General features: G+C 44.4%; 2 protein-coding genes across 6 annotated transcripts in view; one reads left to right on the top strand and one right to left on the bottom strand.

Annotated features, from left to right (window-relative positions):
• LRRC36 (leucine rich repeat containing 36) overlaps window positions 1–14418 on the top strand; it is a 45489-nt gene extending 31071 nt beyond the window's left edge. Inside the window, exons 8-14 of the mRNA XM_008139902.3 lie at window positions 11–451; window positions 3514–3803; window positions 6992–7157; window positions 8086–8231; window positions 9103–9226; window positions 11781–11895; window positions 14073–14418. Coding sequence (XP_008138124.2) covers window positions 11–451; window positions 3514–3803; window positions 6992–7157; window positions 8086–8231; window positions 9103–9226; window positions 11781–11895; window positions 14073–14298 — 1508 coding nt within the window. The 3' untranslated portion in view covers window positions 14299–14418. The remainder of the gene's footprint in view (window positions 1–10; window positions 452–3513; window positions 3804–6991; window positions 7158–8085; window positions 8232–9102; window positions 9227–11780; window positions 11896–14072) is intronic.
• A 3157-nt stretch (window positions 14419–17575) lies between these two features.
• Window positions 17576–21293, bottom strand: TPPP3 (tubulin polymerization promoting protein family member 3). Of its 5 annotated transcripts, none has more exons than XM_054709985.1 (4): window positions 21012–21293; window positions 18500–18693; window positions 18231–18384; window positions 17576–18116 (listed from the first exon to the last, which is right to left on the bottom strand). In XM_054709985.1, exons 2-4 carry the CDS (start codon window positions 18685–18687, stop codon window positions 17928–17930), a joined length of 531 nt encoding a protein of 176 aa, XP_054565960.1. In that variant the 5' UTR covers window positions 18688–18693; window positions 21012–21293; the 3' UTR covers window positions 17576–17927. The 5 variants fall into 5 exon arrangements, with proteins under 5 accessions (XP_054565960.1, XP_054565961.1, XP_027998942.1 ...); XM_054709986.1 differs by having other exon boundaries at window positions 21113–21293; XM_028143141.2 differs by having other exon boundaries at window positions 21044–21291.
• Between the last annotated feature and the right edge of the window lie 533 nt (window positions 21294–21826).

Genomic DNA, 21826 nt, shown 5'->3' with positions numbered 1-21826 from the left:
TGGTGGTTAGAATTCAGACACTACTCACCTCGCCAGACAACAGTCCGATCCCCAGAGAGGATGGCTAAAGAAGGGTACCGAATATCTTTTGTGGACAATAAATCTTCAGGTTCTTCTCCAGAAAAGGACATGCTACCAAAACCCGATGTTTATCAGCTTACCCATGATGCCTTATTGGGTAAACGCTTGGATGTCGGTGATTCTAGCCAGATCCATCCCTATCAGTTACCTTCTGATATTGGTCTAGACAATTATGATAGTCATTATTCTCACACTCTATCCCTGCATGGAAGTCTTGGTAAAAGGCCTCAGAGAAGCAAGAACTACCGTGAATATAACATAAAGCCTTCGAATGACATGAAGGCTACCACATCCCATTCCTGTGGAGACTTACTGACTCCTCTGTCAAACCCTGACTCCAGCACTGGAAGACTTTTGAAGCTTAGTTCAGGTAATAGCTTTATAGGCCTTTTCATGGATATGAAAATGGAGGGTATAACTGGAAATTTTGGAATTCACATTGCTTAAATTGCATTAGCATTAGTTAAATTATAGTTCAGAGTTGCCAGTGGTCCATGGAACCTCCAGAAATCTGCAGGGTATGAGTTAAATGTGATAGATATATTAGAGCAGTGGTTCTCAGCCTTTCTAATGCCACAACCTTTTAATACAGTTCCTCATGTTGTGGTGACCCCAGCCATAAAATTATTTTCATTGCTACTTCATAACTGTAATTTTGCTACTGTTAAGAATCGTAATGTAAATATCTGTGTTTTCCGATGGTCTTAGGCGACCCTGCTAGTGGTTCTGACCCACAGGTTGAGAACCGCTGCTGTAGAGCCTAAGACCATCAGAAAACACATATATTTACATTACAATTCATTAACAGTAGCAAAATTACAGTTATGAAGTAGCAACAAAAATAATTTTATGGTTGGGGTCACCACATCATGAGGAACTGTATTAAAGGGTCGCAGCATTAGAAAGGTTGAGAACCACTGTATTAGAGAAATATGAGCTATATTATAGAAATATATTGTAGACATGTGAGCTTCATATATGTCATTTTAGTTAAATAGCAACCCAAGACATATTTCTAGTTGCATGTAGTCTTCTCTGGGCACAAGTCACTTCTATTCTGGTAACTTTTTCAGAAAAAGCTAGTTTCAGGTAAGTGACAGATATATCCTCTTTAGTTATTTATTAACTATACAAAAATTATTAAATACCTACCATGTGCCAGATAATGTTATAGCTCTGCAGATAAAGTAGCAAATAAAAATAAAGTTCCATGTATATTTTACCATAAGAATAAAAAATTCTACTTCCTGGACTTTCTATTCTAAAGAGCGTAAGACAGATGATAAACAAGTTAGCATATAAATGTATGTCAGGTTATGATAAGTGCTATGAATAAAAATAAGATAAGGATATAGAGTGTAATAAGGGGGAGATGATGTTTTTGACAGAATGATCCGGGGAAGTTTCTCTGATGAAATATAATAAAAGTAGAGACTTGAATGAAATGAGAGTATAAGCCATGTGGATAATTGGGGAAGAACTTTCTAGACAGTGGAAATAGTAAGTGCAAAGTCTCTGAGGCTGGAACATGCTTAGTACTAGTATGTTCAAGGAACCACAAGGAGGCCAGTGTGGTTGCAGCAGAGTGAGCGGGGTGAAGTGTAAAGAGGAAGCAAGCAGTCCGGCTTTTATTCTGGGAGAGATGAGAAGACAATGGAGAGTTTGTAGTAGAGGAGTGATATGATCTAACTTAAAAATTACTGTGGCTTCTGGGTTACAAATAGAAAATGAGAGCAACGGTAGAAACTTAGAAAAACATTTAAGAGGTTATCTAGCGGTAGAGGTGGTATTGATTCTGAATATATTCCGAAGACAACATCCCATTATTTTCTGATGGATTGAGAGAAATAAGGTCAAGGATGACTCCCTGTTTTGAGTCTGAATAACTGGAAGAATGGAGTTATCATTTACTAAGATGGAAGAGTGGAACCAAATAGGTTTTAGGGCAGATATCAAGAATGATGTCTTAGACATCTTGAATCTGAGGCACCTGTTAAAACTTCTCAGAGATGCCAGTTAGATAATTAGACATATTAGTTTTGAGTTCAGGGGCCCAAAAGTGTATGGATGGCATTAAAATTGAGACTGGATAGGATCTCACCTAAGGAGTGAATGTAGAAAAAAGATCTGAGGACAAATCCTGAGCCCTCTAACAATTAGAAATCCAGTAGATGGAGAGAAACCAGCACAGAGAGCAAGAAAGAAGCAGCCAATGAGGTAGGAGAAAAAAGAGGGAGTGGTGTCCTGGAAGCCAAGTGAAGAATATATTTCAAGGAGGAGGGAGAGAGTGATCAATATATTGTGTCAGATGTTTTTAATAGAGGGGAAGTGAGCCTGGGACTGAGAAGTGCTTATAGTATTTGGCAATGCATTAGTGAGCAGCTTCAGGAGACTCGTGGTTAATAAAAGCCTCACTAACATGAATTCAAGAAAGAATTAGAAGACAGGAAATAGAGTTACCAAATACATACAACCCTTTCAAAGAGTTTTTCAGTGAAGGGAAGCAGAGAAATGGAATTATAGCTGGAGGGGGGATGGGATCAAGGAAATCGTGATGGAGATGGTCGAGTAGAGGGAAAATTGATGATGCAGGAGAAAAAAAAGGGAAAAGTACAAGAAAAATCCTTAGGTAGTCAAGAGGAGCTGGAATCCTGTCCACCAGTGGAGAAGTTGGCCTTCGATGAAACACAGACAGTTCATCGATTATAACAAGAAGGAATTCAGAGAATTTATACAATAAATACATAGATTTGGTGGTGGAATCACATAGATGTTTCCTTTGATTGCCTGTTTTTCTCAGAAAAATAAAGGGATTAGTACCTGAGAGTGAGAAGTTGTTGGAAGTTTCAGGAAAAGAGAGATGTGAAATGGTCATCTCAGAGAAAAGTAAATTGACTAGAGCAGTGGTCGGCAAACCGCAGCTCGCGAGCCACATGCGGCTCTTTGGCCCCTTGAGTATGGCTCTTCCACAAAATACCACGGCCTGGGCAAGTCTATTTTGAAGAAGTGGCATTAGAAGAAGTTTAAGTTTAAAAAATTCAGCTCTCAAAAGAAATTTCAATCGTTGTACTGTTGATATTTGGCTCTGTTGACTAATGAGTTTGCCAATCACTGGACTAGAGTAATATATTAGGATAGCCAGGCAGTACAAGAGCCCAGTTACAATAGCGGTCATGTATGTAAAGTGAAGATGGTGAGAAGAGATGCATGTTCTCCAGCTACTTCTCACTGCTCTGGTGTAGGACTGGAGTATGTGGGCAGTTGGATTTAACCAGAATTGGGGTTTTGTCAGGTGGAAGAAAAAAGAGTCCAGAGAGTTGAGGGTATATACTAGGGAGATTATGACTTTTGGACTCTGGGTGGGGTAAGGATGGAAGCAAGACAAGGGAGAGTTGAAGAGCAGATTCATCTCCCAGCCTGTTCCTTTCACAGATCTGTATGCCACAACCCATTTCAACAGTGACCCTGCTCTGCTGGTCAATGTAGAACAACAATTATCCACCGGCCTTGGGGATTTGACACCAGCTCATGGTCATTTCCCAAACAGCTCCGTGCTGGGAGACTCTCTACGCACACTGATGTTGCCTACTGGGACTTCAGAAAACAGAGAGAGTTTGACCAAGAGGTCACTAAGCCCATCGAAGAGAGGATTCAAACGGAAGGACAATATCTTTGCCACACTGAATCCAAAACATGGTTTCAGAGATGCTACAGGCAGCGAGGCAAGTGTTGGCTTGTTTGTGCTTATGAATAAAACACCTCGGATGTAAGACCAGAATAGAGTTCTTTTTGGTGTGGGGATGGTTCTGACCAAGAGTGCTAGAAACTCAAAGGGATTTTCAGAGGCCAGTAGTTAATAAATACTGCCAGGCCAAAGTCTGTGATTCTTCTGCCCTGGGGAAAGTCATTCCCCTTCTGCCACATTGCTTAATTTTTGTCACAGGGAGAATCTACTTCCAGAGCATAAACATTGTGGGGAAGTACTTTGATAATAATACGTGGCAGACAGAGTTTACCCAAGGAAGGAATGCAAAAGTTGCCTGGGGCTCAGGGTTGGCTGGAGAGCGATCTCTATAGCCTTGTTGTTTATCATGTTTATACGTTTGCTTTGGCCACAAGCAACTTGCTTGAGACGTTTCTTCTAAAAGCGTTGCTTTTCTGTCTAGAAAGTAAAATTATTCCATTTGTTCCCCAAAGTAGCAGCAGATAGAAGATGAATTAGATTATCCAAGGTATTTTTAGCTGAGAATGGTTTAGAGAAAGTACAACAAATCAATAACCATTCCCACATATATAATATAATTAATTTAATAAAGTTATGGTATGATAGTAGTGTACAATAGAACATCATTATTTTTCAGTTTTTATTCAGTAACTTAAGTTTTGTCACTGCCTTTGCATACATTGTCTATAAAGAATGCCTTGTACTCTCATCTGTTGGAGTTTTAATTTTTCTCTAGGCCCCACTTCCATCATGAAGCCTTTTTCTCTTTATTTAAAGGAACCTCAGCTCTCATGGCCCTTTCTTTCCAGGAATCTATGATCCTTTGTCATATGAATCATTTGTTACTTAACTATTTGCTGTCTATAAGGAAGCAGTGACTCTTTCTAGTCACTTAGTTTTCAGTTGTGAGAAATCTTTTTGAACATTGGCATGGGTTTACAAGTTTGATTTTTTTTTAACTCTTTAAATACTTTCTATTCCATTTTCATAACTTCGGAGGTAGCTATAATTTTTGTATACAAAAGGGGGCAGTCTCGTAATACTTTCTTGGCTTTCTGGTCCATTTTTCCCATTTTCAGCCACTGGATGCCTATTTTTCCAGAGAGCACTGTGTGTTAATGTATTTAGGTACAGGAAGGTACAGGAACACTTAGAATATTTGGGATGCTGTATTAGTAAGACATGTTCTAGGAAATTTTTTCACTTCTACTTTGTATATGTTGTTAAAATAGCAATTAAAATCTCAATGCACTGTCCTGGATAATCTTAAAAACTCATTCCTTTTTTTCTGTTAGATACTATTTTTATTTTTATGAAGAGCTGTGAAAGAGCTAATTGGATGTAAATATAAAAGAAATATACTGTTCAGTTTCTAGAAAAGTATAAATCAGAAAATTGCTGAAAAGAGCATTTAAAAAGTTCTTAAATGTAATTCCATGATATGCAAAATTAAACTGAACATGAATTTGTGATTAGAAAACTTATTTTTGACCAACTGACTTTAGAATCATAAGCAAATTATAAAAATTTATTTTTAAAAGCCATGAGCCATAATTTGCTGAAAATGAAAAGGCTCATAAAAATTAATAAAATTTGGGGGGGTTTGGGATGGGAATGGGGGGATGAGGACAAATATGTGATACCTTAATAAAGAAATTTAAACCAAAAAAAAATATTATTCAGAATTTTATAAAAATTATCCCCGACTCTCACCACATTGTGATAAGTGAAAGAAAATCTGTAAAGTCATTTATGTTCCAAGTTGTTGCACAATTATCAATACATAAAATCAAGGGCAATAAATGTTCATTTTTGACGAGTTAGGCCACATGTGTAACTCACGCTATAAATATCACTCTCATCATAGATGTTTCTCTCTCTCTCTCTCTCTCTCTTCTCTCTCTTTCTCTCTAAAACCAGTAAACATGTCCTTGGGTGAGGATTAAATTTAAAAATATAAATAGATACATAGATAGATACTAGTTTTCTCAGTTTAAACTTTCTGTACTTTTCAAATACTCTAAAATAAGTATTTATTTTAAATGGAGAAACTTTTTTAAAGAATGCAGGTCCAAGTATTCAGACTTTAATTTTAAAAGCAATTCAAGCTATTTCAACAAGAAGCCTGCATTCAAACACGCACTGTCTTTGTATTCTGCTTCACAATTGGTGGGTATAACAGCATCAGCTAATTAATCATCTATAACTTTTTATATCAAAAGAGCCAAAGATTGAGAAATAATTTGGCTGTTTTTTGTTTTGTTTTTGTTAATCCTCGCCGAGGATATTTTTCCATTGATTTTTAGAGAGAGTGGAAGAGAGAGGGAAAGACAGAAATATTGATGTGAGAGAAACACATCGATTGGTTGCTCCTGCATGAGCCCCGACTAGGGCCCGACAGGGAGGAGCGTGCAACCGAGGTCCGTGCAGTGCCCTTGACCAGAATCGAACCCGCGACCCTTCAGTCTGCAGGCTGCCACTCTACCCACTGAACCAAACCGGCTAGGGCTAATTTGGCTGTTTTTAATATATATCAGCTTTCTTGAAGTCCATGAGACCCTACAGAGGAGATTGGTAAACAGATCTGTCCAGTAAAACCCACAATTTCTTAAATCATTCAGATATGTCTATATATGTATTTACTCATGTCAGAATTAATAAAAAACAATTGTGAATTTTACTGGACAGATCTACCTATACATCTATATATACAATTCTTACTGAATAAAGTGTCTTTAGTACTGGGTCCAATAATAACGTTTAACATTTAAAATGTTATAAGCTTATTGTAACGTCGTAACTCATAATATAAGCTTATTATGAGTTATGCTTTTTATTAAATTACTCCCCATTTTATTTTATGATATATAAATTACTTTCTGAAAGTGTTCTGCAATTTAATCTTTCCATATTACATAACATAATATATTGAGCCACTGATGTATGTGTCAAAACATTTTTTTGTTTTCTTCTCAAAATCTCTACAGAAAATAATGTAAGAAGATACTATTAGCTTTGAAATTGTCCTTGAATATATTATCATATTTGCCTTGGACAAATTTAATATTCTATTCTTATTTTTTCTTTTTCTTTTTTTAAAATGTTAACACTTTAAACGTCTGGATTCTTATTTCCCTTATTGTGTAAGAATGACGAATGGTTGGGTCTTTTGTTTTTTTTCTTGAGCCTCTCTCTAGTGACCTGGGCAGTTTGCATGGTTTGCCAGGAAACCACAGTTCCCAGATCTCTGCCAGAACCTCCCATGTGGCCACTGTCCTCAGACAGCTCCTGGAGCTTGTGGATAAGCACTGGACCGGCTCCGGCTCCCTCCTCCTCAACAAGAAGTTTCTGGGTGAGTGCTTTCTCAGTTCTGGGAGAAGGGCTCTGACTTTGCTTCTGTTCTACAAGGAAAACTGTTCTCGTGATCACTTACCAAAATTTCTCAATAACACAGTAATGGAAAAGTCTGCATTTTTCTCATAATCTTCTTCCTGTTTGTTTTATCTGCACTCTTCCATCATGTACCAATTATTTTGTTCCTCCTGTAACTTTTTTTTTAGTAGTTTTTGGGTAATATGTAGAGTGATGAGATATGTTAACATGACACAGTGGTCATGTTAACGGTTACAAAGGATTTTATGATCCTCAGGAAAGTGCCAATAATAAATACAGTAGAAATTAGGTTTGATCATCAGAGTTCTGAGATGCCTGTTCAGATGTTATGATTTGAAAACTTCCAATGACTAAATGACCTGGGTTGTTTTTAGGGCATCTTTCTTCTTTGGAATTTGGGGAAAATTGTTTTTGCAAATCTTGGCCTCATGTGTTTATTAGTTGTTTAATGGCAGAAAAATTCAAGGAGTTCTTGGTGGTGAAAAAAGTTTAAGTAAAAATTAGAAACTTTAGAGTTATTTGGACTTAACTTTTTTTTAAATTTCTAAAGGGATATTATACAGGAGAAGAAATCTTAGCCCAATTACTTTTCTTCCCACAATGACCCTTTGCTCTCATTTTGTAGGAAATTATCCCCAGGAGCCCTCCTCAGTGACTAGAGAATAGCACAGAGCCTGCATTCAGAGGGTCTGCTGTTGTTTCTCCACAGAGGATGTGGGATATAATTTCTCCAATCATGAAACACCTTTTACAGCCACTTATGAAATTCTCGTAAAAAGGAGATATTAGATTACCTTATTTATGCTGCAGAGCTAGTAGTTATTGACTAGGAATTCTGTGCTTTAGCTTTAAGATTCGCCCATGTGCCCAACCTGAATTTTTGGCAGGTCCTGCCCGAGATCTGCTTCTGACTTTGGTAGTCCCTGCTCCTTCTCAGCAGTGGTGTCGCTCACATCCTGAAGATGCATCCAAAGCCTTCCACAGGAGGGAGATGGAACTGAAGGAGGCTGGGCAGGTGGTCCCTAATGACATGGTATGCCTCTTTCATCTCCCTTTCCTACTTTTCCTTTACTAGAAAAGGACGGCGCAGCAAGACTAGAACAGCTCTGTACCATAAAGATCATCATCACCATGAACACCTAGATGTTCCTGAACCAAAATACAGAAAAGTCATTCTGGGCAAATCAGGAACACAGAACTTGCCAGGACAGGGACAAGTCAGAGGTTCTACAGGGATGACTCCTTAATCGTAGCCCTCATCCAAAAATTCTAAAGAAAGACTCAAAATGGGAAAAGAAGAAGAAAAAGACCCTAGGGTGAAAATGTTTAGGATCATAGCCTTGAAGGTCATGGTTTGATTCTGCTGAGGGAAGGCACATGTCTCTGGGATTGTCTTTCCTCCCCTTGGGATGGAGCAGAGAGCCCTGAGCCAGAGGCCAGGTCTAGAGCATCAGGCTGCTGGCTCTGGAAGAGGAAGAAGGGACTCATATCCTTAAGCCTTCCCCACCCCTCAATTTTAAAAATTTACCTTTTTGTTCAAAGTATTACATATGTCCCCTTTTTTCCCCATTGACTCCCTCCCTTTTTTCTTAACATTAAAGGATTCTCAAACATCAAGTTCAGTTTCTACAAACTTTAGATAAATGACTCAGAATGCTGGCCACTTGTCAAAATGACCACTTGTTCTGCAACAGTAGTGGATAAATCACAAGAAAAATTGCAACTCCGTGTGATAAATTTGTTTGCTGCACTTGAGCTATGTTTATCAATGAATTAAAATTCTAGTGAGAAACTGACCTCTATTCAATTATCACTAAACAGGGGAAAGATTCTTTCAGTCTCTAAAAGCACTTCTTATAATTTCAGATTCTTAATGTATTTGTATTTTGTTTGTTGACCCAAAGGAAAGTTTGAAGCAAAAATTGGTCAGAGTGCTGGAGGAAAACCTCATTTTATCAGAAAAAATCCACCAGTTGGAGGAAGGTGTTGCCACCTCAGTTGTGAGTGGGCACCAGCCCAACACTTACGGTAAGTTCAGGAAAGCAATGTGTGGTGTGTCCCAACACAATTGTTTGTTTATAGATGATGCAATTAATAAGCTTCATTATCTAAAGCTCACATGGCTACCTAAATGGAAACCATCATCGTGCCTCAGAGTGTTGTAATGCAGGTGACTTGAGTTATCAGATGAAGCTCTTGGTCATTGTAAAGCAAGTACAAATGTTGTTACTATTTTTCAGATGATACTTTTTTTCTGATTATAGCAGAAGATTGTGTTCTTTATAGAAAGTTTGAAAATATCTATAATAATAAAAGCATAATATGCTAATTAGACCGGGTGTCCTTCCAGACACCTTCAGGAGGAAGCCAGGGCTACGAGGGAAGCGTGGGTCCCGGGTGCCAGAGGGAAGCCGGTGCCAGCAGTCGGGGAGAGGAAGGCCTACTCTTGCATGAATTTCGTGCACCAGGCCTCTAATTATAAATATATAAAGCTGCCATTGTTTATAATATAAATGATTTTAAAGAATTCCCAGCCTGGCTGGTGTTGTTCAGTGGTTATGCGTCGACCCAGGAACCAAGAGGTCACCCATTCAGTTCCTGGGCAGGGCACATGCCTGTGCTGCAGGTTCGATCCCCAGTAGGGGGTGTGCAGGAGGCAGCCAATTAATGATGTTTCTCTCTCATCAATATTTCTATCTCTCTATCCCTCTCTCTTCCTCTCTCTCTAAAAAAATAATCAATAAAAACATATTAAAAAATAAATTTCCAAACATTCAAAAGACCTGAAATGAAAGAAAAGACAGTAGAATGAAAATGCTTCTCTGAGATTGTCTTTCTTCCCTTCTGCCAGAACTGAGAGTCCTAATATTTATACTACAATAAATAATGCAGCTATTAATATCTACGTACATAAATCTTTGTGTACATTTCAGACTGTTGTCCTAGGGACATTCCTGTCAGTAGAATCAGTGGGTCAAAAGATGGACACATTCTTTTTCATCTTTATTGTTGAAAGTACTACATATGTCTCCTTAAGATGTGGACATTTTTGAAGCTTTCATTATACATTGCCAAATCACTCCACAAAAAGGTTTTTTCAATTTACACTCACATCAGAAATGAGTGTATTTGAATGCCCTTTTCACTCTATCCTTGTCCACACTGGATAGTTTTTAAATTTTTGCCATAGTTATAAGTGAAAAATAATCTCTCATTGAAATTTTGGTTTTGATTTGTACTACTTTATTATTATTATTATTATTATTATTATTATTATTTTATTTGTACTACTTTTTTATTATATAAAATACTGGCTTATATAGTTTAGGCCAGTATTTTAGATAAAGTTTACCCTTGGCTTTAACCCTCCAGCTCAGCACCCCTAAGCAAACATTTCAGTTTATACAAGGAACTTGCTTTAGAAGTCAACACTGAATTTCCAGAGTTCTGTCTCATCACTGTCTGATTTTACAAGCCTAAATAATCAAAGCATCTCCACTTACCTACTCTGAAAACAGGTGATTGTTCACTAGATACCTACTTTCAATCAGCCCTGAGGCCCAGCACTGGTGTTGGCTTACTGGTGATAAATACAGCTATTGTCGCTCTGTTCTCCACCTTCTCAAATCTTACTACTCAGAGTGTGATTCACAGATCAGCAAGCTTGTTAGACATGTAGACTATCGGGCCTCACCTCAGACCTACTGCATCAGAGTCTGTTTTTTAACAAGATCCCCAGGTGATCTGTAAACATACTAAAGTGTCTAACGTTTAAGAAGTATGGTTCTAGACTTCCTCAGGATCGCATGCCTTTTTTTTTTTTAATATATACATATTTTGGTTATTGATTTCAGAGAGAAAGAGAGAAGGAGAGAGAGATAGAAACTTCAATGATGAGAAAGAATCATTGATCAGCTACCTCCTGCATGCCCCACACTGGGGATTGAGCCCACAACCCAGGCATGTGCCCTGACCGGGAATTGAACCATGACCTCCCGGTTCATGGGTCGAGATATTCAACCACTGAGACACACTGGCCAGGCGGAATTCAAGTGCTTTTACCTACCTCATTATTGCAGGCAGTGGTAATATATTTGGGGAACTACATATGAGTGTCTTGGTTACAAATTCAGTTTGTGCAAGCGCTCACTGAGTTATTACTATGTGCCTGACACAGTTCTAGATGTTTTCACATACTCCATAGAGAGTGAAGCACATGTATGCATAAACTAAAATGGAGAATTCAGAGACCCAATAATTATTGACTACTTATGCTAAATGAGGATAGGTTTCTCATTGATGCCTTATAATAGTGTTATGGGGCAGGGTTATTAGGTCTAGTGAACCTCAGAAAAAATGAACTAACGTATGGTAATACATGGTTGAATTTTAATTCAGATCTGTTTGCTGCTAAATCCCATATTCTTGCCACCATATCTGCTGTGTCTAAGGGAAGAAATGGTGCGCGGAGTGTGGAGGTGGGTGCAATGAGCGGGCCCCCATTCTTCAAGATGTCCTTAAGCTCTGCTCAAAGATCAGCTGCTTGGAATCCTCTCACCCATGGCTACTGTATTCTTTGTAGATGATCTTCTGCGCAAAAACCAACAGCTGAACGTACAGGTGGCTTGCCTGAACCAGGAGCTTTCCCAGCTGAAAAAGCTGGAGGAGACAGTGGCCCTTCTCCATGAAAGTCAGAGGTAGGAGTGGGTCTATCTAGCTGGCTTCTGGAAGCAGGGGCTTACTTTCCTTTATCTCCTATGTTTTACTGGCAAGTTAATATCTATATACTTTTCAAATTAACTCCATGTTACATGTAAACCACTTGAATCTAGGCCAGTTAGCTCAGTGTTCAAAGCACTCTTTTTCAGGACACACCAGGGACTAAATGTCTTAGCTGGAATTGGTGGATTGTACCACCTCAATACTAAGTAGTTTCTCTTTAGATCCAAGAGGATCTTGTTTTAGTCAGCTAGCATTTTTTTTTTTTGTCACTATGTACCCCCAAAATCAGTCATCTAGCTCTTCTGGAAAACACCTGCCTGCTATTGGTCACAGAAAATACATTGACCACTCAGAATAATAGAGAAAGAATCCAATGTCTGAGTTTTCTTTGGAGAGGAGCTCAGTAGCATCCGCCTCTTCAAAAAAAATAGTACCCTCAGGATGCAGGCTAGAAAATCAGAAGAGGCCTCAAAACTGTTGGTACATTTAGAGAAGCCCTGGACATTGTGATTTGACAAACATGTTTACCAGGACTTTCAATGAAATTTAAATATAAAAACCCCATTCCCACATCTTCTGTCTCAAACTTCAATTCCTGATTTTCCTTGGAATAATACCATATTCAGAGGATTAGACCCAGGGCCATTCTGGGTGGCTTTTTAATTTTTTTAAACTTTTCATTACAATTATTTCAAACATATACAAAAGTTGAGCAAGTAGCATAAAGTCACGGTTCTCATACTCAGGTGCTCATCAGAATCTCCTAAAAAACTTGTTGAAATGAAGATTGCTGGGCCCCACCCCCAGAGGTTCTGATTCAGCAGGTCTGGGCTGGGAACCGAGAATTTGCATTTCTCATCAATTTCCAGGTGATGCTGTTTCAGGTGGTCTGGGACAACACTTTGAGAACATTAGGGTGCATCTCTTTAGTGATGTACAGTCAAATTGCTATATTTTAAAGTAACTTGAAAATAATTTTTCTCTGTGTTGTTAAGCCATCAATTCAATATACAGGTTCAATTTGTTTCAATTTGCTTTTGATTCACAGGAAATTTTTATTATTATTTTGATTTAATTTTGTTTTATAATTATGTAAAACATTTACATGATCCCAAAGTCAAATCTACAAAATGAGGTAAACTCAGGTAAATCTAGCTTCTTTACCTGTCTCCTCTATCCTCTCCTTCCCTCCCACTAGCCTTCACTGTAGGTGTGGGTGTGTAGAGGGGCACTCTAGTACATAAAAAGAAGCATAATGATACTTTAACAGTTTATCTTAGCAATCAGTTCACAGTGGTGTATAGAGGTAGCTCTCATTCCTTTTTAGAGTTGTACTAGAGGCCCGATGCACGAAATTCACGCAGCCCCCCTTGCAGCCTCGTCTTCGTCTGGAAGGTCGTCCGGATGGTCCTTCTGCTGTTCAGTCTAATTAGCATATTAGCTCTTTATTATATAGGATGGGACTCAATTGTGTGTTTAATTATTCCTCTATTGATGGGCATTTAGGTTGGCAGTATTTTGTAGTTACAAAGAGTGCTGCAATGAATAGCATTGTGCATGCATCATTTTTTACTTTATTTTTTTGACCTGTCTCTGACGGCTTTTAACATTACATGGTAATTCAGAGTCCAAAAGTATAGCCATGACTAGCACCAATAGTTAATTGCAGAGGCAGGGTAGATTAGAAGTAGAAGTTAAAATTTGGAGATAGAAATTGGAGGCCTGGTCAGGTGCCAATCTCCCAGTGCTTCTACTTACCTCATCATGAAAGTGCTTTGGAACGAATAGAGCAATCACTGTATAAAATGTGAACTATGTTCCTGCTACAGTCAGTCTGGAACATAAACAGAATCATAATGAAGAAAGAAACTGTGGAGGGAAGGAACGTGGTTCGTGGAATTGAGGGGCTGAGAGGAAATAAGCAGTAGCGAGGTAGCACGGCTCCTTGGGGATGTCACACTGGGAAGGCAGAGGAGTGGTGGATTTGTGTTTGGCCTGCCTTTAAAATAACCCACTCATAAACTGGACAGTTCTATCTATTTAAAGATGTTACTTTTTATATTTTATATTTGTCTTTAGCCAACATTATAGGTCTGAATGGCATCTACTTTGCTTTTATGATTTCATAACTGCCTTTTCCCCCGTGCCTCAGATCCCTGGTGGTAACTAATGAGTATCTGCTGCAGCAGCTGAATAAAGAGCAAAAAGGTTATTCTGGGAAAGCACTCCTGCCTCCTGAGAAGAGTCATCACTTAGGGAGATCATCACCCTTTGGGAAAAGCACGCTGTCTTCCTCCCCCACAGTGGCACATGACACGGGTCAGTATCTAATACAGAGTGTCTCAAACTCTGTCCCAGAGCCTAGTTTGTGGAGCTAACTAGCACTGAATACCTTCTCTGCAGCTTCCCTCTCAGCCACAGGGGACTCTCAGTGTCATTTCCACCAGTGTGGTGGTATTTACCCACAAGATTAAGAAAAAAATCTTATTCTGATTACATTGTATTGGTCCTTCTCTTTATTTGTCTTCTTATCTCCTCCCATCAAGTCATTCTTTCCTTCTCCCCACAGAAATAGTTAGCACTTAGTCCTAGCATCGTATCACATAGGAACATTTGGCTGAAAATGTTGAATAGGAAAAAACACTAGACATTTTTCCCACTTATCACTTGAAACTGTGTGGTAGGATATTTAACAAGAACATCCATGACCAGGTGTGTTCAGTGTTAGAAGAAATTTCAGAGAATTCATATTGATTGGTTCATCAAACATATTTTAGTTTTCTTCCACCATAGTGAAAAGGTAAAAAGATCTGGTGTCTGCCCTGGAGATTCAGTCAGGGAGGAAAGCACAAACTGGTGTGATAGAGCTCAAAGCTTGGCATTGGTACAAACAGGTCTAAACAAAAGCCTAAAGATGCCCTGAAAAGCGAGAGACAGAGACCAAGAGAGAGAGAGAGAAATCCATACCCTGGGGAATTGAAGGCATCACTGAGGTCTTGTTTGAGTGGAAGCTGCATAAGAGTGGAATGGGAACATGCAGAGCCTTCTCAGGCCAAGAGTGAAAGAGTCTGGAGCCCCAGAGGGATCATAGGGCAAGGAAGATGTGGGTCATGGTGCCATGAGTACATAAATGGGGAGCAGTCCATGCCTGGGAGGTGTGGTGTCAGGAAAATGTCCCCTAAAGAAATGTTCTTTTAACTGAGACCTGAAGAATGAGTAGAAGGTTACCAGGCAAAGTACAGGGTCAAAAGCAGAAGCACTGGGGAGAGCTGCAGAGAGAAACAGCATGTGTAAATTCCATGAAGTGGGAAGGAACGTGGTTCATGGAATTGAGGGGCTGAGAGGAAATAAGCAGTAGCGAGGTAGCACGGCTCCTTGGGGATGTCACACTGGGAAGGCAGAGGAGTGGTAGATTTGTGTTTGAGAAGCTTTCTTTGTAAGAAGAATGGGGTGATGATTGTATGTGTGTATCGTCGGGGGGGCAGGGGGGGCGTGCAGCAAGGAGCTAGAGAGAAGAGAGAAAAGGCTGGTGAAGTCTAGACCAGAGGTGCAGTTTCTGGGTGTTAGCTTTGGGCTCAGCATCCACTGTACGCATGAGTATTCTGTGTTTCAGACAGAGGCACCATTTTTCTTTCAATTCTGACGGGTGGGGCATTTGAAAAATCAATGGGAAGAGATAATGAAAGTGGCTCTGGGTGTGTTTTTGCTTCGGGATTGCCCAGATCGCTAATGTAGCCAGAGAGTGTGCAGGGTGAAGGACTGCAGTCCAGTGCCTGACCCAGACAGGGTCACCTTCCACCATATTTTCCGATGTCACTGCTAGTGGCTGGCCATGCCCCCGGCCAGGCGCCTCTCTAGGGTTGATGGCCACACCTGGGGAAGTTGACTGTGTTTCTCAAGGGTAGGGGTTAAAGGTGTCAAGGGAAGGGCCAAAGAATTGTTGGAACTGCATGAACTCAACATGGAGAGGGGAGATCTCCTGAAGCAACTGGAAAATAGGTGGAGAGGAATTCCTCACTCAAGGCCTGGCGTTATTGGGAAAAAGGAAACAGGGCCGAGTCCTCTGGCAAGTGCTGTGCCCCAAAGGTGGGGCAGAGCCACTCTGACAGATTTGGCCTTCCCACCAGCTATATGTAGGTTTTAATGACCCTAACCACTCTTCCTTGCCCACTGGCTTTGCTAGCAAGGGTACCCAAAGCTCTCCACCATGAGGGGGCTATGGAGGGTGGAGCAGTGATAACTAAAGGGCTGCAGTCACTGCCTTGTAACAGATTCTACTGGTAGGCCCGCTGGTCTTTAAGGGTCTTCCTGGCTCTAGATGAGCCTTGATTTCCCTCAGGCTCCACGACCACTTTTCCAGAATTCTTTTCACTAAGAGGATATTTTAGCGAGTGAAAGCCAGAAGGCTTTGGGTTTCACTCCCATTATGCTCATGTAAGTAAGCTTACAATTCAAATTCCCCAAGGCTAGAGGAATCATTTTTACCAGTGCGAGCGGTAGAGATCGCTGAAACTCTTCCCTGAGCAGTGCGAGGCCACTGTGGTCAGCCTAATGGGGAGGAGGAGCCCACAGCTGTCAGCTGTCAGGCGAGGCTCTACTGTGGCCAGGAGTTCATCCTCCATCCTCTAATTCCCACCTCCCATCCCCAGCACCCCTGTCCTGAGCCACACTATTTCTCTACATCCCCCACTCCCAAGAGAACTTGAGTTCAAGGATGGGACTGGATAGCCAGCGGTAGAGCCTGCACAGGAACACCCCAGAACAGTCTGTGGGATGAGGGAATGAGCAGTTGCACTACTTTGTCATGTTAGCAAGACCTTTGAGCCTTTTTCTAGCTCCCTTGGGAGCTACCCTCTCCTCGGAAGGCACTCAGTCCCATCCAGCCTGTTTGTCAGCAGGAAGAGAGTTGGCCCCAAAGCCTTGGCCTTGTTATAACTCAGAGAGAAGAAAAGGTTAAAAGGTTAATCCAGAAACTCCCAGGAGCTAGAGAGGACCAGAGAGGCCCCCTCCCTCCTCCCAACCTGGGATGTTGAACAGGGAGTCAGCAAGGAAGAGGCCCCTTCACTGTTGGACGCTCTGCTCCCCTGGCTGGTGTTGGGTGCCAGGCTCTATCACTGGCCATCCAGAGTCGTGTTTGTGATCATGCTGGGGCATGGTTCTGTCCTCGCCACCCCACCCCCTGCAGAAGCCCCTTCGTTCTCTGGGCCTCAGTTTCCTCAGCTGCAAAATTAGGGACTTAGACTATCTACCCCCTAAGGTCCTTCCTGCACTTTCTGGTATTCTGAAGCTGAAGCCCAGAATGACTCGCCTTGGTAGCCCCTGGAAGTGGGGCCTGTCAGCAGGCTGAGACTGAGCCTGGCACTGAGCCCCCTGCCAACACTTGGCCCAGGTCAAATCTGCTGTCTCATCCCTCCTCCTGCTGTGAAAGCAGAGAGGCTGAGACTGAGGCCCTAACTGCAGGAAGGCTCTGGATTTCCCTAAGGAGCATCTCCGCCAGCCTGGCTCTGTGCTGATGGAAGAGATGTGTTTGTCTTTTTTGGGGCAGGGCCACCAGTGGACGGATCAGCAATATGAGAGGCAGGGGAGTGATGACACTGAGGGTCAGTGGGGTGTGAATGTCATTATCCCCATTGTCATATACCTGACCAGGCCATATCGATACAAAAGGTGTCTTTATTGAGGTCTGGGTAAGAATTAGGCACTTGGCCAGAGCAGCAGCTTAAATATGAGGCAAGCAGTCAGGGGTTAGCCATGCCCAGGGCTAGGTTGGGGCGGTGAGGCTATAGGCACAGACTCTCCCCAGAGGGACAGAAGTCATGGAGGAAAGGGGAAGGGAACACAGAGCAGTCTGGGTCAGAGGCCTGGTGGGCTGGCCCTGTGGGGCTGGGCAGGAAGCTCTGGATGGCAGGTCCAGCAGGGAGGGGACCGGGCTCTCTTGCTCCACGTGCCCCTTAGGCCCAGGCTGGAGCCTCTGGCCGGGGCAGCCATGCGGGGGCCTTCCCAGGCCTCACTTCTTCACCTTAGTGTCATAGGTGCCAGCATGCTTGTAGGCACTCACATAGCCACTGTCATCCAGGATGTCCTGCCGCCCGGCAATGCCCTTGCCCTTGCCGCTCTCGTCGAAGCGCTCCTTGTGGGAGCCCGTGTACTTGCTGGTGTCAGTCAGCCGGTCCACAGCACCCCCTGTTTTTGCTTTCTGTTTGGACAGAGTTCCCCCAGGAGCACCTGGTTAGGGAGCCCAGCCCTTCCCACCCCCAGCTGAGATTCCCCACACCCCCCAGTGTCTCCCTGAGACCAGCAGGGCACTTACAGTGACGCCCACATTGGCTGGTTCCTTGCCTGCTACCAACTGGCAGATGGCATCGAAGGCCTCCTCCTTGCTCTTCCCCTTGAATCGCTTGATTGCCAGCTCTTCCAGGGCCTTCTTGAACTCCTCATAGTTGATGACCCGAGCAGACTTCCCCCTGCCAGATATGTGGACACCATGAGTTCCCCCCTTCTCCATGTCCTCCCTGCTTCCAGCCCCCCAACTCCCCACCTTCCGGGAACATCAGAAGCAGGCATTGCCTGGGGGCTCACTTGACTTTGGAGAAGACGATGTCCACATCCGTCCCAGTGACAGCCTTCCCATCAGTCACCTTGCAGTCCTTGCATAGCTTGGCCCAGTTCTTGCCGTTCATCTCTTGCCCACTGGCCTTGGGGTCACCATGGATGGCAAACTTGCGGAAGCTCTCCTCCAGCCCAGCCACGTCTGTGCTCGCTGCCATGCCACCCTACAGGGACCCACCTTGGTCACTTCCCAGCCAAGCTGTTCCTCCCCTCCCCAAGGCACAGCACATTACTGCCACCACCTCAAAACCTGCAAGGTCTGCGTTGGGGGCATTTAAGCTACATACCCTCAAGAGCTGGAGCAGGAGCTGCCAGCGGAGAGGGGCCAGCGCTCAGTGTCTCCCTGGGCCCCTGAACCCTGAGGGAGGGCCTCAAGAGGAAAGGTCCTATTGTTAATGCCAGCCCTGGCTTGGAGTGGAGTTCAGATGAAATCATGATGCCATACCAGGCTGGGAACAGAGTGGCACTGTCGAGAAAGACTGTGAGGGCAGCAGCTGGGACCATGGCTTTGTCTGGCCCTGGCACAAGGCCTGCTTGGGTGGAAGTGAGGATGGCAGATCAGGCCTCCCTCCCTGGGCGTTCCATGCCAAGCTGGGTCAGGGCCAGGCTAGGTTGCTAGTTGGGCAGGTATTTAGTCCGACAGTGTCTTTGTCAGGGTCATGAGGATCCAGCAAGACCCAGCCCAAGCTGAGAAGGGAGCCAGAGCACAGGCAGGGGTGCATGCCCTAGGCAGGGGTGCAGCTGGCCCAGCCGGGACCTTGTTACTATTTGCTGTTAAACAAAAACATGAGGGGGAAGGAGCCTAGAGCTGGCCTGGCCACAGTTTGTGAAGCCTGGAGACTGTTGCTAAGGGAGGTGGTGCTACTTGGAGAACGTTGCTAAGGGCAGGATGGTGTCAGAGTGGCTCAGGGAGAAGCTCCCAGTGCTGCTGGGCTGGGCTGGGCCGGGCTGGGGAACAGGGGCCCACGGGTGGGGCACACCAGCACTCCCAGTGCCTGGGGCACAGCCATGGCTTCCTGGTCCCTTGCCACCCATTGGGCTGTAGCCTCCCAATTTGTGGAGTTTAGGAGGAGCAGGAGATTGGGGGGCTATCCAGGGTAGGGGTTATGAGCCCCTAGAGGCATGTTGGCAAGTGGGACTGTGGCCTTGGCCCTGGGATCCTCACACCTGCACTGAAGCATACTTCCCCACCTTCAGCCCTCCATTGAGGCCCCTTGACCACACCCTGAGCACTGCCAACCAGCCCACACTCCCACAGCTTTTGTACTCAGCCCTGGCCCTCCACACCCTCAGCCTTACTCCCCCGGACTACACCCTTCACCTGGTTGGTACTCAGACCTCCCTGACAACACCCGCAGCCCTGAGACTGAGGGCTTGGACCATTCTCTCAGGATTCACCCTTGACATATATTAATAGCACTGTATAGAAGACTTCCCCAATTATACCCTCAGCCCTGCACTGAATGGTCTTCCCACACCCTCACAGTCCCTCTGCAGTCCTCTGACCACACCCGCAGTGCTACTCTGTGTAACCTAACACAGCCCTGTACTGATGCCTCCCTGACCACACCCTCAGCCCTGTGCGGCAGCCGCCTCCATCCACACACCCACAGCCCTTCCGAGACCCCAAAGCCTTAAAACCCCCTCTCCACACACCCTCAACCCTGATCACACCCATATACTGCCCCCCCCCTTATCCGCACACCCACAATCTTCTGGCCACAATCTCAGCCCTACACTGAAGCCCCCCAGTGTCCATACCCACAGACTTGCACTTCTAGACTCCCAGGTACTATGTTGAGACCACCCGCCCAAGCACACCCACCTCCTCCACTACAGTCTCCTGACCACAGTCGTATCTTCAGCAATCATCCTATAACTGCCTTTTATACTAGAGTCTCCAGTGACCACGGCCTGGGCCCCCTCTTCGGCTACCATTGATCCATCCCTAAGTTGCAGTTTCTGGGACTGGGAGCAACCACAGCTGCTACATTGCAGCGACTCTGTCCACAATCCCAGTCCTGCACTAACCTTCCCTCTCCCTGCACTACAACCTCCCACCAGACACCCAGCGTTTGGCTCACGAAGCGTAGAGTCTAGAGGAGCTTTCCTCCCATAGAATGTTTGTCCTAGGGGACTGGCAGGATCCTGCATCCAGTCAGTGCTCACTCCTCTCCCTGGGAAGATGGAGTCTTGGTAATTTCAGGCTGATCAGATAGATCCGGGTCACAGGTTGTATGTAGTCCCAGGGGTCTGCAGGCCAGGGATGGAGCAGCCACGCCCGTGAGCTGGAGCCACCAGCTTGCTCCCGCTGGGACAGCTGGAGTCATCAATCAGCCCAACATGGAGGTGGGGGGGAGGGGGCGGAACGCTGGGGCCGGGGCAGGGCAGCTCAGCTGGCGTCCTCAGCTCAGTACCTTCCAGGGTTGGGACCCCTTCCAGGCCGCTCCCACCCCCACCCCTTCCTCATCGTGCACGTTACTGGTTAGGGTGGTCGGCGCCCGGGTCTCCTACCGACTTCTACCTCGTGGCTGCTCCTGCAGTGCGCGTTCGACGGACAGAAGGACACAAGAATGAACCCACCGACGCGGGAGACCGGGCGGCTCTGCAGCTCTGCTCCCTGCCGGCTCCGGGGCGGGACTGCAGCCCGGGCGGCTCCGCTGTATTATCCCCTGTTTCTCGGTCTCCATAGAGACGGCGAGTCCCACCCCCAGGGCTGTCTCGGCAGAGTGACCAAGGTCATGCTGGCTCCACCCACCGGACCCCGCCCCATCGGCGCTCCGAGATCCGCAGGGGCGGAGCTGCGGCTGTAGCCTCCTCCGTTTGCTCCTTTGTGGCCCGGGAGGCCAGCCCTCTGCAGTTCTGGGCGTCCGCGGATGGCTCCCTAATGGGAAAGCCGCCCCCCATTCTGGGCCCACCCAAGGTTCAAAGCAGGCCTCCGCCTCCAGGACAGATCCAGCTTCCCACAGCCGCAACCGGGAGGGAGAATAGAGGGGCTGAGGATCGGGTCCCTAACCTCAATGGCAGTGGACAGTGGAGTCTAGAGCTGGCTCAAGACCATGGTTCGCCAATTAACGTGTGGCATCCTCAAGTCACAACTCCGGAGACTGGAGAGAGGGGACAACGGGGGAATCAAGAGTGCCCAGCCCCAGCATCCTGGGACCCCGGCGGCCATCCGCCACCAGGACAAAGCTCCTGGACTTCCCGGGTCTGCTCCCGCTGCTGCCTCCGGAGCGCAAAGCCTTCTTTCCCACAGGCCTCCAAGTGAAAACTCTTCAAGAAAAATAACCTCCTCCA

The sequence above is a fragment of the Eptesicus fuscus genome, chromosome 21, assembly GCF_027574615.1.
Source record: "Eptesicus fuscus isolate TK198812 chromosome 21, DD_ASM_mEF_20220401, whole genome shotgun sequence".
NCBI classification, from domain to species: Eukaryota; Metazoa; Chordata; class Mammalia; order Chiroptera; family Vespertilionidae; genus Eptesicus; species Eptesicus fuscus.
This window is presented reverse-complemented; position numbering and strand designations above follow the sequence as displayed.